At 34.9% G+C, this 15,413-nt stretch overlaps 2 protein-coding genes and 1 long non-coding RNA gene across 3 annotated transcripts; 1 reads left to right on the top strand and 2 right to left on the bottom strand.

The window, feature by feature from the left end:
- Positions 1–266: 266 nt before the first annotated feature.
- Positions 267–6,023, bottom strand: Atg9 (autophagy-related protein 9). Its single transcript, XM_089858126.1, has 19 exons — positions 5,903–6,023; positions 5,785–5,827; positions 5,642–5,707; positions 5,426–5,578; positions 4,957–5,092; positions 4,688–4,890; positions 4,552–4,601; positions 4,383–4,467; positions 4,097–4,300; positions 3,946–4,020; positions 3,737–3,887; positions 3,305–3,439; positions 3,050–3,229; positions 2,878–2,961; positions 2,391–2,457; positions 2,238–2,326; positions 1,934–2,163; positions 1,738–1,864; positions 267–1,185 (listed from the first exon to the last, which is right to left on the bottom strand). Exons 1-19 carry the CDS (start codon positions 6,009–6,011, stop codon positions 979–981), a joined length of 2,394 nt encoding a protein of 797 aa, XP_089714252.1. The 5' UTR covers positions 6,012–6,023; the 3' UTR covers positions 267–978.
- On the top strand, positions 6,023–7,201 carry LOC149709883 (uncharacterized). The gene is made up of 2 exons (XR_016376272.1): positions 6,023–6,122; positions 6,343–7,201. It is a non-coding gene; the product is annotated as an uncharacterized LOC149709883 (long non-coding RNA).
- mib2 (E3 ubiquitin-protein ligase mind bomb 2) lies at positions 6,738–13,137 on the bottom strand. Its single transcript, XM_089858125.1, has 13 exons — positions 12,791–13,137; positions 12,380–12,716; positions 12,206–12,309; positions 11,781–12,127; positions 11,489–11,704; positions 10,397–10,565; positions 9,888–10,330; positions 9,641–9,795; positions 9,434–9,560; positions 9,152–9,373; positions 8,862–9,040; positions 8,548–8,786; positions 6,738–8,157 (listed from the first exon to the last, which is right to left on the bottom strand). Exons 1-13 carry the CDS (start codon positions 12,846–12,848, stop codon positions 7,928–7,930), a joined length of 2,826 nt encoding a protein of 941 aa, XP_089714251.1. The 5' UTR covers positions 12,849–13,137; the 3' UTR covers positions 6,738–7,927.
- Between the last annotated feature and the right edge of the window lie 2,276 nt (positions 13,138–15,413).

The following is a 15,413-nucleotide window of genomic DNA, read 5'->3' as shown; positions in this document are numbered from 1 at the left end:
CTCGACACTCTATAAACTTTTGAATGAGATAGTCACAAATAATTAATTTTTTTAACATTAAAACAAACATTTCGCAACGAATCTCGTTAAATATTATATTTTGAATCTTTGTTCGGACGTGTCATACCTTTTCTCGTAAAAAAATACACTACAAACGCACAGGATATAAAAAAGTGTCGGTTCCCTCGCACAAAACAGGCCTACTTACTTCGTCACGAGAGTGATGACGTCACAAACTCAATATTTGAAATTCAAAAACTTGGAGATTGTACTATCAAAATATCTAATACTTTATTCTTCCGTATTAGAACAAAATCAACACAATCCTAAATAATATAAAACTCCAATCTAGATTTATATCGTACAATATCTACAAAAATCAATTAAACAATTGAAATAAAATTAAATAAAAACCAACAGAGCTGTAACGGTTTTTTTTTGTCTGCTAAGCCTAATTTCAGTTAAAAAATTGCATTGAACCTAACTCTTTTCTTTTTTGTAACTCGATTATTTACAAAAGAACAAATTTCTGATATAATAATTAAACTAAGTAAGAATTGAAGAAAAATATTACAATACACGTTGTTGCTATGTATAATTTTACATTATTTAAAAAATACCCAATAATATATAAATTATAAGGAGAATACGGGAGCTATTATATTTTAATTACCATTTTGTGCGCGTATTAATTTTATGTAAATTTATATTTATTGACTAGATATTATTTAAAAAATTAGAAACAACCTATAATTAAGAGCTTTAAGAAGCTTAAATCTATAATATTCTTAATTTCTTAGCGCACTGTTTAATTCTTAAATTTAATTAAGCTTACCTTCTTAAGGACGTCACAATTATTTTTAGTATTATAAAATATTTAAATAATAAAATATATGCATTGATCTTACTTCTTACGTAGAATTTGATTATTAAGTCTTTTTTTTTTCTTTTTATTGTTTTTTGACTTTAAAGCTAAGCTTACTTTTTGTCCCTTAGCAGGGGTTGGTGTTCGTGATTTCTATCTTCCCTCTCTTCCATTTCAAACGGAGATTCCACAATTCCAGGCATGTTTCTACTAGGACGTTGCCAAATGGCTTGTTGTTGCACCCTTGGATCAATCGTTTGGCTTCTGTCTATTGAGTTCAAAACTGAAGTCGCGGGACTTCTTCTATGAAGATCATGAAGCTTCAAAGATACCATTGAATTATTTTTAAATGTGTTAGCCACTATAGAAATTGAAAAAATCCCTAAGCCTAGTTTGGCCTAATTCCTAAGCCTAGTTTGGCCTAATTCCTAAGCCTAGTTTGGCCTAATTCCTTAGCCTAGTTTGGCCTAATTCCTAAGCCTAGTTTGGCCTAATTCCTTAAGCCTAGTTTGGCCTAATTCCTTAAGCCTAGTTTGGCCTAATTTCTAAGCCTAGTTTGGCCTAATTCCTAAGCCTAGTTTGGCCTAATTCCTAAGCCTAGTTTGGCCTAATTCCTAAGCCTAGTTTGGCCTAATTCCTAAGCCTAGTTTGGCCTAATTCCTAAGCCTAGTTTGGCCTAATTCCTAAGCCTAGTTTGGCCTAATTCCTAAGCCTAGTTTGGCCTAATTCCTAAGCCTAGTTTGGCCTAATTCCTTAAGCCTAGTTTGGCCTAATTCCTTAAGCCTAGTTTGGCCTAATTCCTAAGCCTACTTTGGCCTAATTCCTAAGCCTACTTTGGCCTAATTCCTAAGCCTAAATCTATTTAATCTTACCTGATGCATATACAAAGTGCTCAAACTCATATTGGCAGCAGTAAACTCCACAGGAGCATCTGGTCTTGTGTTATCCATAAAATGAGACGAGTAAAGTTCCCTATCATGATTATAGCTTGGTTGCAAACTGTAAAATAAAACAAGAAATTAACAAAAAAAACTAATTATAAAGCCTAAATTCCAATTTTATATTTACCTAGTTAGTAATCCAGCACTATTATTATTTAGAGGACCTTCCGTTTGACTGATACCTCCGGTAACCACTCCACCACTGCCCCAAGGTGAAGAAGATACATTTTGATTGACACTTCGGCCTAATGAAGAAGTGATGAGACTAGTGGGTTCCCTTCTATCATTATTCGTCACTATTGGCGCTGGACGATGGTCAAAGTTTGACCTTTGAATGCTGAACATCAGATTAGCATACTGAAATTAGAATAGTAATGTCAAAACTTGAAAATTCTCTAAGCTGGGATTGTTTAAATAGTTGTAAGGCTTACACCAGCACTCATAGAAGATAAAGAATGCAAGGATGAATATAGAGGGTTGTCTGTATCTGTGTATCCAAGATGATCAGCATCTTGACGAGCTATGCATGAAAACCAAGTATAAATGAATCCTTAAAAGTACTTAGCATTACTTTTTTCAAATACCTTGGGCTCTTAGACTTGTAAGGAATTGGTTGGCATGATCAGGTGGAGTCCAAGTTGGATTTGTTAGCTAAATAAAATAAGAAGAGTCAAACTTTGACCTAATTCCTAAGCCTACTTTGACCCAATCCCTAAGCCTACTTTGACCTAATCCCTAAGCCTACTTTGACCTAATCCCAAAGCCTACTTTGACCTAATCCCTAAGCCTACTTTGACCTAATCCCTAAGCCTACTTTGACCTAATCCCTAAGCCTACTTTGACCTAATCCCTAAGCCTACTTTGACCTAATACCTAAGCCTACTTTGACCTAATCCCTAAGCCTACTTTGACCTAATTCCTAAGCCTACTTTGACCTAATCCCTAAGCCTACTTTGACCTAATCCCTAAGCCTACTTTGACCTAATCCCTAAGCCTACTTTGACCTAATTCCTAAGCCTACTTTGACCTAATACCTAAGCCTACTTTGACAAATAATTATAAAATACTTACTGTAAAATGCATCAAAGATAATTCAGTTTTCCCGTTTTCAGCTTTTTGAGTAGAAGGAACGCCTTCATCAGGTTCACTTAGCCACTAACATATAATGTTACAAATTTACAACATGTTCTAAATCCCCCAAATCTTCCACTCTCGTCAAAATGAACCAAATTAAACCACTTACATCGGAATTTCCGTGTTTTTTGACATCCATTTGAGCAAAAGAACAAACATCACCAACTCCCGCCACATCAACAGTAAAATTTCTGTAAAAGTCTACTATGTCTAAAGAGCGATGACGGAGATAAAAACATAAAATAATAGGCGTGATGATGGGGCTAAGTAGTTCTTCAATTAAGTAGGCCTGTAATTAATTATCAATCATAAATTAAAAAAATTGACATTAATTAAAATTAAAATTAAACCCAATTTAACCTACAGCTTTGTACTGAAACAATTGGGCAAACGCGTTACGGACTTTGTAAGTGTGAGCATGACCTTTCCAATCATCAGGGATATAATGAATGTGAGCTAAAATATTCATCATTAACTTTTCCGGACACCAAACAAGATGCTGTAAAGATTAAATTAGTTAATAGTTCAATTTGGGTTAATCAGCCTTATTCCTGATCAGCGCCACCTACCCATAGCGGCGACTTTGAGAACTACTGTAAGCGGCAAGCCAATCAGATGTCGCTAAAATCTGGTGACGTCACTGACTGGCACTCACGGGTCTTACCAAAAATGACGTCACCAGATTTTAGCGACATCTGATTGGCTTGCCGCTTACAGTAGTTCTCAAAGTCACCGCTATGGGTAGATGGCGCTGATCAGGAATAAGGCTAATTAATTGTAATTTAATCAAAATTACTTCATCTGGGATAAAAACCCGACAACCAGCTAAAGCAAAACCCAAAATTGTAATTGTAGTTAAAACATGTTCAACAGTTAAAACATCTTCGTCATAAACTGTTAATCCCACAAGAACAGCTAAAACAGAACCAGCAAAAAAAGCAACATTCCTAAAAGATAAATATAATAATTAATTCCCTTAATAAACAGCTAATTAAAAATAATTACTTTGCAACAATAGACATAATATGAGAAGAAAAAATGCCCATATATTGATTAGCTACTTTGTAGCCACGACTAAACCTAAATAAATAAATAAATACAGAGTTGTAATGTTAAGAATTAATTAATTAATATTAATAGATGTTAATTTAATTACCTGGCGTTTAATTCGTGATCAAGTTCATTAAAGTGTCTAAGATATAACCTGGCATACATGGACCATCTTCGTGCACCTAGAGCTCCTGGTTCACGTTTTAAAATCTCAGCGTAGTGAAAAAAGGAATAAAGCACCTGCCAAAGCAAAATTAGCGGGCACAAAAGAAAATTGGCTATTCCTATCCATAATATATGTTTAGAAAGTCTGGAAATTATTTAATTATTTAATTAGAAATTATTAAATTTTAATTAAATAACAATAAAATATAATAAAATGTCAATATTACTCATTAGCTAATAACTTTCTTTTACTGGCAATTTTATAATCTTCTTTTAAATGCCAATTATTATCAAATGGAGCCCATGGTCCCCCTACATAAATAATTAAATTAAATTATAATTAAACTAATTACAATAATCCTTATAAAATAAAATAAAATAAAATAAAAATCTTACAAAATAAAACAATTTCCAGATTATACTTCAATCCGTTAGTGAGAAATATCCTAATATTATTAAAAGATGCTTAATTAATTAATTAATTAATTTATTAATCAATTTAATTTAATTAATAATTATTAAGTAAACTTACACATCTCCAATGAAAGGTGGAGAATATCTCAAAGGTAAGAGATCTTTATTAACCATAGCTACCATATAGTTTTTAAACCTGAGAATTCTATGATAGATGTCTAAGTCGGTTAATTCCCTTTTATGTATGCACATTTGTTGTTCGCGTTGGACTTCCAAGAGTCTTTGTTGGACCTCATGCCACGTCATATTGTCTAAATCACTCTGATAAACACTTGCTTAAATAAGTTAAAAATTCTCCCATGAATTAACAAATAAATATCATCTTACAGATGAAACTTTCAAAGCTGTTGAATAAAAGGCACGAATTTCCAGATATTGGAAGCAGTGATACACAACTTTGACGAGCCTAAGAAGCCAAAAAACCAGAGCTACCAGTAGACAAATGACTAAAGTAGGGCTTAGGCTAAAATAAATATTTAAAATTAAAGATACTCCCTTAACATTAATGATCTAAATACAGGGTTCGTACAAAATTTTAACATTGAAAATCCCTGACTTTTCTAGGTTATCCCTGACCATTTTAAGGTCAGCCTACTTTTCACAACTGGCTCATATTTGGCATTGCTCGAAGCCTGGTTTGATATACCAAACGAAATCCCTGACATATCCCTGACTTTTTAGGATTTTTCTTTAAATCCCTGACTTATCCCTGACTTTTTCCCCTATTTTTCATATCCCTGACTTATCCAGGTTTTCCAGGTTATCCAGGTTCCGTACGAACCCTGAAATAGCTTACCCTCTAACACATTGGCCTATGGGGACCACTGCATCATTAAGGCTAACTTTACGCCCATCTGTGACATTGCCAATAGGCTTGTCTTTAAATAACACTGAGTAGTCAACACATTGAAGTAGAAAGGTAGAGAAAAGCACCACAAATATGAACTGACTAAAACAAGATTTATAAAATGACACTAAACCTTAAATCTTAAGGTAAGATCATGTAACTTACAATAACTCTAGAACTTCTTGAAGCATCATACAAGAAAAACCATGTTTTTGATGATAATGATAGACTTAAATAAATAATTTAACAATTAAGGGAAATGTAAGAAACTTAAGTTTATCGAACTAGCTATCTATAAAAAGGATATTCTTGTGAAAAATGAGTCTAAATCTTCAATATGGTTCCATCGAGCTAAGAAATAGATAGATCCTTATACCTACAAGTCTACAACTTTCATAAGAATTATAATTTTAACAGCTGACTTACATCTTCCACTTTCGGGAACAACATGGATCATAACCCCACTCTCTTGTGAGGTTTCTGCATCTTCGTTAAATGGCATGAATGACTGATATCCAGGGTTTGTAGCAGCCATGGCATTTATATTTACATCTTTAATAGAGAAAGAAAACAATTATCACTTATCAGTAATGAGGGGAATGTTAAGAAACTCTTATCGCAAGAAGAAGAAAGGTTCCTAAAAAAAGTAAACAAACATTGATTGGCACTTAAATTAAAGCCAAGGCTTACCAATTAATTGTCAACTACCCTCAAAAATATACAGTTTTTATCATAAATTCGTCATTCTGTTCCTTTAAGAACTATAAACGTACGTTTTTATATCATAAATTGTAACTAAAACTAATTAATTTTTAAAATTATTAAGAAAAACTTCGACTACGACGCATCTTTTGTTCTCTCGACAGCAGAATCCAAGATCCTCTACATGAACCTGAACAAGAATGATTCTGATTGGTTGAAAAATTAAAAGGATGAAAGGTCAAACTCTAACATTCCCCGCCAAATTCAAAACTGACCTTTCCGAAACTGATATCGCTAAAAATAACAAAATTATTATTAATTTCGCATTGGAATTAAGGATTTATAAAGTTTACTGAATGAATATGAATACTGTTATGTACATATTTTGTGCTCCGGACCGCAGAATCCAATATCCTCTACATGAACCTGAACTGTCTGAACAAGAATGATTCTGATTGGTTGAAATATTAAAAGGTCAAATTCAAAACTCACCTTTCCGAAACTAATTTGGCTAAAAATAACAAAATTAATATTAATTTCGAATTAAGAACTTTTAAAGTCTACTGAATGAATACTTTTATGTACAATTAAATGATACATTATTACCATATAATAATACTTGATACAAATATTCACGTATAGCAACATTAAAGTAACTAATAAAAGTAATAATTATTTATTATTATAGAAACGAGGAAACCCTAGGCCTAGTTAGTTAAATTCATGAAAAATACTTGTCACTCTGTATTTTGATAGTATAAAAAATTTGTTTTATATTTTATTAGAGATTCTATTAAGTTCTCCAATAAATTTAATACCGCCAGATTTTCGTGCGTTTTGGGCATTAAATATTATAATACCTTCCATCTAGAAAACCAATTACTAAAATTAATTAGAGCAAAAAAAAAAAAAGAATTTAATTTAAAGATAAAAGGAGAAAGGATAGAATAGCGGCAATTAATTGAATTGAATTAAATCAAACCAGAAAAATATTTATTCCTATTAAAGAAAGAAGTTAAAAGAGATCTGATATGTTTATCATCATTTTTATTCATTAATTATTAATTAAATCATCCGCGAAATATTTTAAGAATAAATATTTTTCTTTCAAACACGATTTTGAATTTTCTTTTAATAAGTATAATATAATTAATTACACAACAATATCAATTATTAAGATTTAAAAGGGACAAATACAAATTGAAAATTCTCGTAAAACTAAGCATGATTAAAGTAATTAAAAGTTCACATTACATTAAAAAAAAAAGGCATACATTAATTAATTTAAATCTGTATAAAAATATTTCCACTAAATATCTTAATTAATTAATTCTGAAATTAATTATTTAAATAGGTTCTATTATTTATTTTCAACTAGATTGATTTCAAACTAATTAAAAACTAAACTTAAAGTTAACTACATTTAAATTGGTTTAATTAATTTAAATTAAACCAACCCAATTATTTCATGATAATTTAAATTAATATCATTGAGATTCAAAAATCATTCGATACTTTGACTTCCTTTCTTAGTTTTTAATTTTTTTTTTCATATATATTTAATGAGGTTAAAAACTTGATAATTAATAATTAATAATTAATATAACAAGTACCACACTATTATTTATTAATTGTTTTAAAAACTGTTTTTTTCCAACGTCACTCGGTCTTTGACTATGTATGTACATTTCGCTCATTTATCTAAAAAAAAGAGCTTCCGACTTGATAATAATAATAATATCTACATTTTTAGTAGAGATTTATTTTTTTAGTAATAGTTTTGCGACACATGTGACAAGTTTTTAAAGTTTGGGCACATCCGACGCAAGCCCCGTGACCACACAAAAAGGCTACACTCCGTCTGGCTTCCATACAAATTGAGCAACACTGGGCTTCTTCGATTTCTTGAATTTTAGTCTCGAGATAATGAATTCTTAGAACACTGACGTCACGAGCCTCAGAAGATATAATTCGACCACCTAAGGAATAAAATTTACGGAGAAATCTTACTAATAACCTCATCTACGCTTCCATGTTAACCAACTTTAAGATTAAACCCTGGGAATTAGCGTAGCTTATTCCTGATCAGCGCCACCTTTCCATAGCGGCGACTTTGAGAACTACTGTAAGCGGCAAGCCAATCAGATGCCGCTAAAGTCTGGTGACGTCAGTGCACGGGCACTCTCGGGGGGGGGGGGGTGTCTTACCAAAAATCATAAATGAGTCACCAGATTTTAGCGAAATCTGGTTGGCTTGACGATTACAGTAGTTCTCAAAGTCGCCGCTATAGGAAGTTGGCGCTGATCATCAGGAATAAGGCTAATTTGACTGGGAAACAAATTTGAAAGAGGAATAATAACAAAAATTACCAGGGCCTATTTTCTTGACAATAACATCTTGGCACGCGATACATTTCTTCATCCTTATGGAGCAATCTATGCAAGTGACGCAATGTCCGCAAGGTTCAAAGAGCACATTAGCCTTTAAATCGCAACATATCATGCACTCAGTTTCTGTTGTAGGAGGGGCATCCTCGGAACCTAGCTGTTGTGACATGGAAGACGCGGGTTCGCAAAGTTCGCCCGGAGCTAATGATATTGCTTGAATGCTATTAAAAAAATTAATTATTTAAATTAAATTAATGTTAGTTACTATTAGATTGGTTAAGGCGACTCTTTCTTACTTTCTGGATAAACTCTGTTGAATTAGATATTCTTTCACGGGTGTTTCTGTGACTAGATCTAACGGAGTTTTTCCTTTTCTATTTTTACGATTTAAATCAGCTCCTTTTTGGGCTAATAAACAAGCGACTGCTAAACCCATGTTATGTTCCTTCTTAATAGAATGCAGCTGATTTATAATCTAATATAAAACAAAAATTATAATTAAACTATTAAAGTTACTTTTCCAATTGCAGACAAGTACGTTGCCAGTCATTTGCGACGCGTGAAATAAAACTCTTAAAATACTTACAGCAGCTATATTAGGAGCGTCAGTTAAATCAGCCTCGACTCTTAATAGTCCTTGCCTCATCAGGGCTAAATGCAAAGCGGTATCTCCATCTTCATCCTCTGCGTTAACATTGGCATTACCGATGCCTAAAAGAAGTTCTATCACAGCGTAATGCCCCTGATTTACTGCTAAGAGTAACGGAGTTTGTTTGCGATTATTTCTGATCTCAATATCGCAAAGGCCCTAAAGAATATTGAAATTTAATTTAGATTGGGCCTAAATGGGCCCAAAATAATTACATACTTGATGCAAAAGTGTTTCGGCAACATGAAAATGTCCATTCAAAGCGGCTAAGTGCAAAGCGGCAAATCCATCATCTTTCTTAACGTCTACAATTTGCCGCGTTCTTAAAAGCAACCTCTCAGTTGCGCTAAAAGTAAAAAATTACACATTAAAATTAGTAAATTACGCGTCAGATTAAAAGAAATGAAGTTAATTAAATTAACGTACAAATTATTTCCTTTAAGTGCAGCATGATGCAAGACATTAAAACCACGTTTATTGCGCAAAGAAAAATCAACTTCAGGAACACTGACGAGTAAATCTATAATTTCTACGTTATCTTTGCCAATAGCATCGTGTAAAGCTGTATCTCCGTAAGAATCCTGTTGAAATTAATTAAGAAATTATTAAGGTTATATTCCCTTTTAAAATCATTAAAAAGAGTTAATTAATTAATTAATTAAGATTAGTATACCTGTATATTTACATTACATCGATATTTTAATAGAACTTTGACGCAATTCACGTGTTGCTTATTGACAGCTACGTGAAGCGCGCTGCATCTGGCTTTATTGATAGAATCAAGAGCGGCGCCTTTCTTCAATAACAGCTCCATTATTTCCGGTTGATTCCCAAAAGCCGAATAATGAAGAGCGGTATCTCCGTCATCGTCTTGAACCTCCATATTGGCTCCCAATTGTAAAATAATTCGAACAATTTCCATGTGTCCTTGATGACAAGCGACTTGCAAGGCAGTTTTGCCGGAACTTTTTTGATCAACTCTTTCAGGATGCTTTTGTAAACTTTCCCTGACAATTTCCGTGTGACCTTGAGCAGCCTCGCGAACTAAACGATCGTTACTCGTCGTTTCTGGATGTTGGTGAGCTTGATCGCCCAATAAATAACTCAAAAGCGGGTCTGGAAACGCGCTAAAACGTTAAATTTTCTTCTTTTTACTAAATTTATATAAAAAAAAAGTATTACTAGTATGTTCTTCTCTCTGATTGGCTGTCATTGTATTATTAATTTCAGTGGCAGAACCGGGCATTAAAGTGACGCATAGAGGGTTGAACGTCCACGTTTGACCGTCTACTATAACTCTCAAATCTCCATCAGAATAGACTTTGGTGATTTTACCCATTTTTCCTAAAGCCTAATTGAAAATTAAAATTTGTTCTCTTTAATTATATCTGGACAAATATTCTTAATGGGCGGCGGTATTCCTTAAAAACCACCCGACCACGGGAGGCGGTAATCCCTAAAAACCACCCGCCGACGGGCGGCGGTATTCCCTTAAAACTACCCGTGGACGGGCGGCGGAATTCCCTAAAAACCACCCGTGGACGGGCGACGGTATTCCCTTAAAACTACCCGTGGACGGGCGGCGGAATTCCCTAAAAACCACCCGTGGACGGGCGGCGGAATTCCCTAAAAACCACCCGTGGACGGGCGACGGTATTCCCTAAAAACCACCCGTGGACGGGCGACGGTATTCCCTAAAAACCACCCGTCAACGGGCGGCGGAATTCCCTAAAAACCACCCGTCGACGGGCGACGGTATTCCCTAAAAACCACCCGTCGACGGTATTCCCTAAAAACCACCCGTCGACGGGCGACGGTATTCCCTAAAAACCACCCGTCAACGGGCGGCGGAATTCCCTAAAAACCACCCGTCAACGGGCGACGGAATTCCCTAAAAACCACCCGCCAACGGGCGGCCGTATTCCCTAAAACCACCCGCCAACGGGCGGCCGTATTCCCTAAAACCACCCGCCAACACGCGACGGTAATCCCTAAAACCACCCGCCAACACGCGACGGTAATCCCTAAAACCACCCGCCAACACGCGACGGTAATCCCTAAAACCACCCGCCAACACGCGACGGTAATCCCTAAAACCACCCGCCAACACGCGACGGTCATCCCTAAAACCACCCACCAATAGACGGCGCTATCAGAGAAATACTGTGTTTTGATTGGTCAGATCTCAAGTAAAGAAACCCCACCCCTTATATTCGACAGGAGAGCCATCTATCTATGAATAAAACCAAACCGCCTCAATAATATAATACTTACTCCTTTCATGATTTCAACCCATTCTCCGTGTCCTTTTTGTAGTTCCTTGACTTTACAAGCGTCATCTATAACTCGAACCATATCTCCGACAGAATAAGACATAACTTTGGTTAAAGCTCCAGGATGAAAAGTCCAGCGATTATTGCAGCCCTCATATTGAACCCTGATATCTCCTCTATCAGTTACACGATGAACTGTTCCTAATTTTCCGATAAACTATAAAAAAATTAAAGATTATTAGCTTTGAAAAATCAAAACTCGGAGTTTCCAAATAACTTTAAAGCTTTCATACCTCAGCCATCCGAGGATTCCAGCCTCCGTGACCTTCTTGCATGACTTTCAAAGTTTCTACATCGAGTAATACTTTGACTTTGTCCCCAACATTAAATTGAGGGTGTTGAACAGAAGGATATTTGGTTTGGTGCGCTTCAACCGTTTGGCCTAAGATGGGTAAGTGATCCCGGTAGTAATAACCACCAGGGGCTTCTTGTAAGTACTTTAAATCAACTTTCCCTTTATGGCCAAGCCTATAAACATTGGTTGAGCCAGTTGTCCAAGTAACATTGGCTACACTACGTCCTGATTCATTGTCCCAGCCTCTGATATCATTAACTTTCCCCGTTTTTCCTTCTCCACCATCTAAGAAATAGGAACAGAGTTTCTAGCATTTTTGAAATACTTTTTTTTAAGCAAATTCCAAAAGCCACAAAACCCTACCTTGATTCCCCCAATCCCAATCAGGTCCCCTTAGTACGCGAGCGCCGTGAAATATTCCTTTAGCTTGAACTTTAGTTGCCCCTTGTCTTTTTGGCATTTCAACTCTATATGGAAATTTCACGCGTTCAATAAACACTCTTCGTGTAAACACCAGAAATATTTTGAAAAACATACCCTGCTGAAGCGGCAGTTTCAAATCTTAGGAACGTATGCGTCAAATCGTGTTTATCTGACATGTAACACTGCGTGCAAAGATCAAAATCAAAGCAACGGTGACATCTCCATTTGATACCCGCAATTCCATGTTTCCGACAAGCGTCACAAATGATATTTGGATGTTTAACGCCTATCTGAGCATTGTCAAAGATTCTCAGATCATAAGCTCCTTGATATCCAACTCTATAGTTGGTCCGAGACCCGGAATCCCATTGTACAACGACAGTTTTGTCTGGAGAGGTAGCGCTGCCGGCTTTGCCTATTTCAACCACTGTTCCTACATGTCCTTCCCCATCTAACCAACCCATAGAGATTCGTTAGGCCTATGATTTACGCGCTTATTAATGAAATTTAAATGTTTTTAATTACCATCTTGGTTTCCCCATTTCCAATCCGGACCACGAACAACTCGAAGTCCTACTTCCATCACCAAGAGCCTGGGGTCTGGGCTGTTAGGCCTAGTTTGGGTTTTTCCACCGATCCGACCAGAATGAGACTGTGGTTTCTCTTTCAAGATATCCGCCGAAACACTACCAATATAAAGCGACTCACATTATAAAAACTACGTTAATATATCACGATTAAAATGATAGTATTTTAATCTATCCTCAATTCACGCGCGATAATTCTATAACATCATTAAAATTCCAACTCGACGATTTCACAAAAATGGCGAAGCCTAAAAATTTCAACTTTTCAAGGTCTAAGGCGCAAGCTCCATAAACACGTGACTTCGAGGAAATAACCCGCCAAAAGTCAAATGCCATATTTGCGGGAACTTTCAGTTTCATCAACTTATTTTTATATAAAGAGATAATTTTAGCTTTAATTTAAAGGAAAATGGTTTAAATTATTGTTCTTTTCCCCGTTAGTTAAATAAAGGATTTTAAAACCATTGACTTTTATTGTTAAATCTACCTTATTTTAAAAATAAATCGGATTTGGAGACAAAACTATTTATCAAGAGATAAAATCTAGTTTAAAAATTTATTTTTCTTTGTGATGAAAATTCATTTTTTGTTTCCTTAATCGCTTTACTCAAAACAAGGCGAATTTTTTGGGCCAGTAGCTCATTAACTAATTACATCGTCAATTTACCGTAAAAACGATGACACTAATGAAATACAGGGAGAAAATTTTCCATTTCCTTGTTTTTCCTCTTTTTAGGCGGAATAAATACCGGTTCACAAATTTAATAAAACTGAAAAAAAATTACTTTCACCGTCTGAGGGGAAATCATAATAAAACGTTTTGATTTTAAACGATGACCCACTCTTGTAAAAATTGAAAAGGGACGGGTTTTTAATTCTAATAAATCCGTTTTTCAAGTAAAAACCTGGTAAAACTAGTTTAAGTTGAAATTTCTTATCATTTATTGCCACTTGACTTTACGAATAGGGTGGTGAAATAAACCAATTCCTTCTAAGCCTATTTCCTTCCTTGATTTTACAGAGATGAGGCAACGTCCCGCCTTTTACTCTATTAAACATTGCTGAACAATAACTGTTAGTGCCATCCCCTTAATCCCTATAGCGATTAGGCTTAAATTTTCAAACACCCAAATATATTTTCTTCTGCTAAGCCTAATTCTGAATATTATGACTAAATTTAGGCTTAACTGTTATCAACTCAGCGCCCTAATTTTGCCCATATAGAAATTAATGTTACGTTATTTGTACGTCTTTAATTTTCTCATTATAAAAGCAAAGGAATTTGATTTATAAACAAAACTTCGACCAAGCGTAGCTAATTAGTGTTTGAGGAAAAGAAGAAAAGGCTTAGGTAGGACAAATCTTACATCCACATCAAACAACCGTCTAATATCTAAAAAACTTTACCCTATTCAGTCAAGTTAATCCGAATACAAAGTACTTAAAAACTAAGCGACCCAATTTTCGACGTTAATTATCGTAAAACGGGTAAGCTTGCGTAAAAAGGGCACTAACACGCGAGTTAACTTCCCTTAAATGCGCCTTTAAAAGCCCGCCATTAAACAAAAAGGTCACGACCTTTCAGCAGTCTACGTAACGCACTTTCCTACTCAAAAGCCGGTATTATAATAATAATCTCGGCAGGAAACCGAGGGATATTATGATGAAAGGACATTGTAATCGTGCTCGTTATGCTTGCGTAAAAATGACCACGGCGGCACACACCACGCAATAATCAGCTACTGTTGGGAGGTTTCTTTCGGGGAAAAAATTTCTAAAGATATTCCGTCACCTGGAAATCCTTCTGGCATTCAAAGGCTGACACAATAGTTGTTTGCTAAGCCTTTTTATTTGTTGTTTGTTCAAATAAAGCTACTAGCAGAAGAAAATACTATTTTCTTCTGCTACTAGGGAGTAGGGACACTGGTGGGGAGTGCCTTAACCTTTATTTCAAAGGCTTAACGACTTGCTTTTTACTAAAAAAAAAACCTTTCCTCGTACGCTGACTAGACATAATGATTTTATATTATAAAATATGATTTCTGAAATCCTTTTATCACTTTTCAAGGACTACCCCTAGCTAGCGAGAATGGCGGAAAATTGGCTGGGAAAGCAATTGAAAAATCAGATATTTTACAATCAAAACCTACGTTAAAGAGAGAGTGAAGCCATTGAGGTATTCAATAGATAATTACGAGTAATGGCGGGAACTATCCATTGTGTGTGGTACTAGACTATGAGGCGTTTGCGTGTAGTGCCATTAGTCTCTTGAAAAAGTTTACTAGGATTTCAGTAGGTTTAACATTTAGGGTTAGTAAATGTTTTGCGTTAAAGTAGGTCTAATTCCCAGGGTTAGGAATCTTTACAAACATTTAAAGGGTTAAGAATATGTTCATATGAAAATAGGCCTAATTCTAATTCTTAAGTCTGGGGTTAAAAAAAAATTAGAAAAAGGCTTAGCAGGCTCATAGCTTCCCTTTAATTTTTTTCAGGAGGAAAGAATTATTATAAACAATTTAATATGGAAACAATACAGAAGTACGGAATAATATTAAAGATAT

Source organism: Phalangium opilio, unplaced genomic scaffold (genome assembly GCF_054372755.1).
Source record: "Phalangium opilio isolate 3A_F unplaced genomic scaffold, DU_Popi_V2 ptg000011l_1, whole genome shotgun sequence".
Lineage (NCBI taxonomy): Eukaryota > Metazoa > Arthropoda > Arachnida > Opiliones > Phalangiidae > Phalangium > Phalangium opilio.
This window is presented reverse-complemented; position numbering and strand designations above follow the sequence as displayed.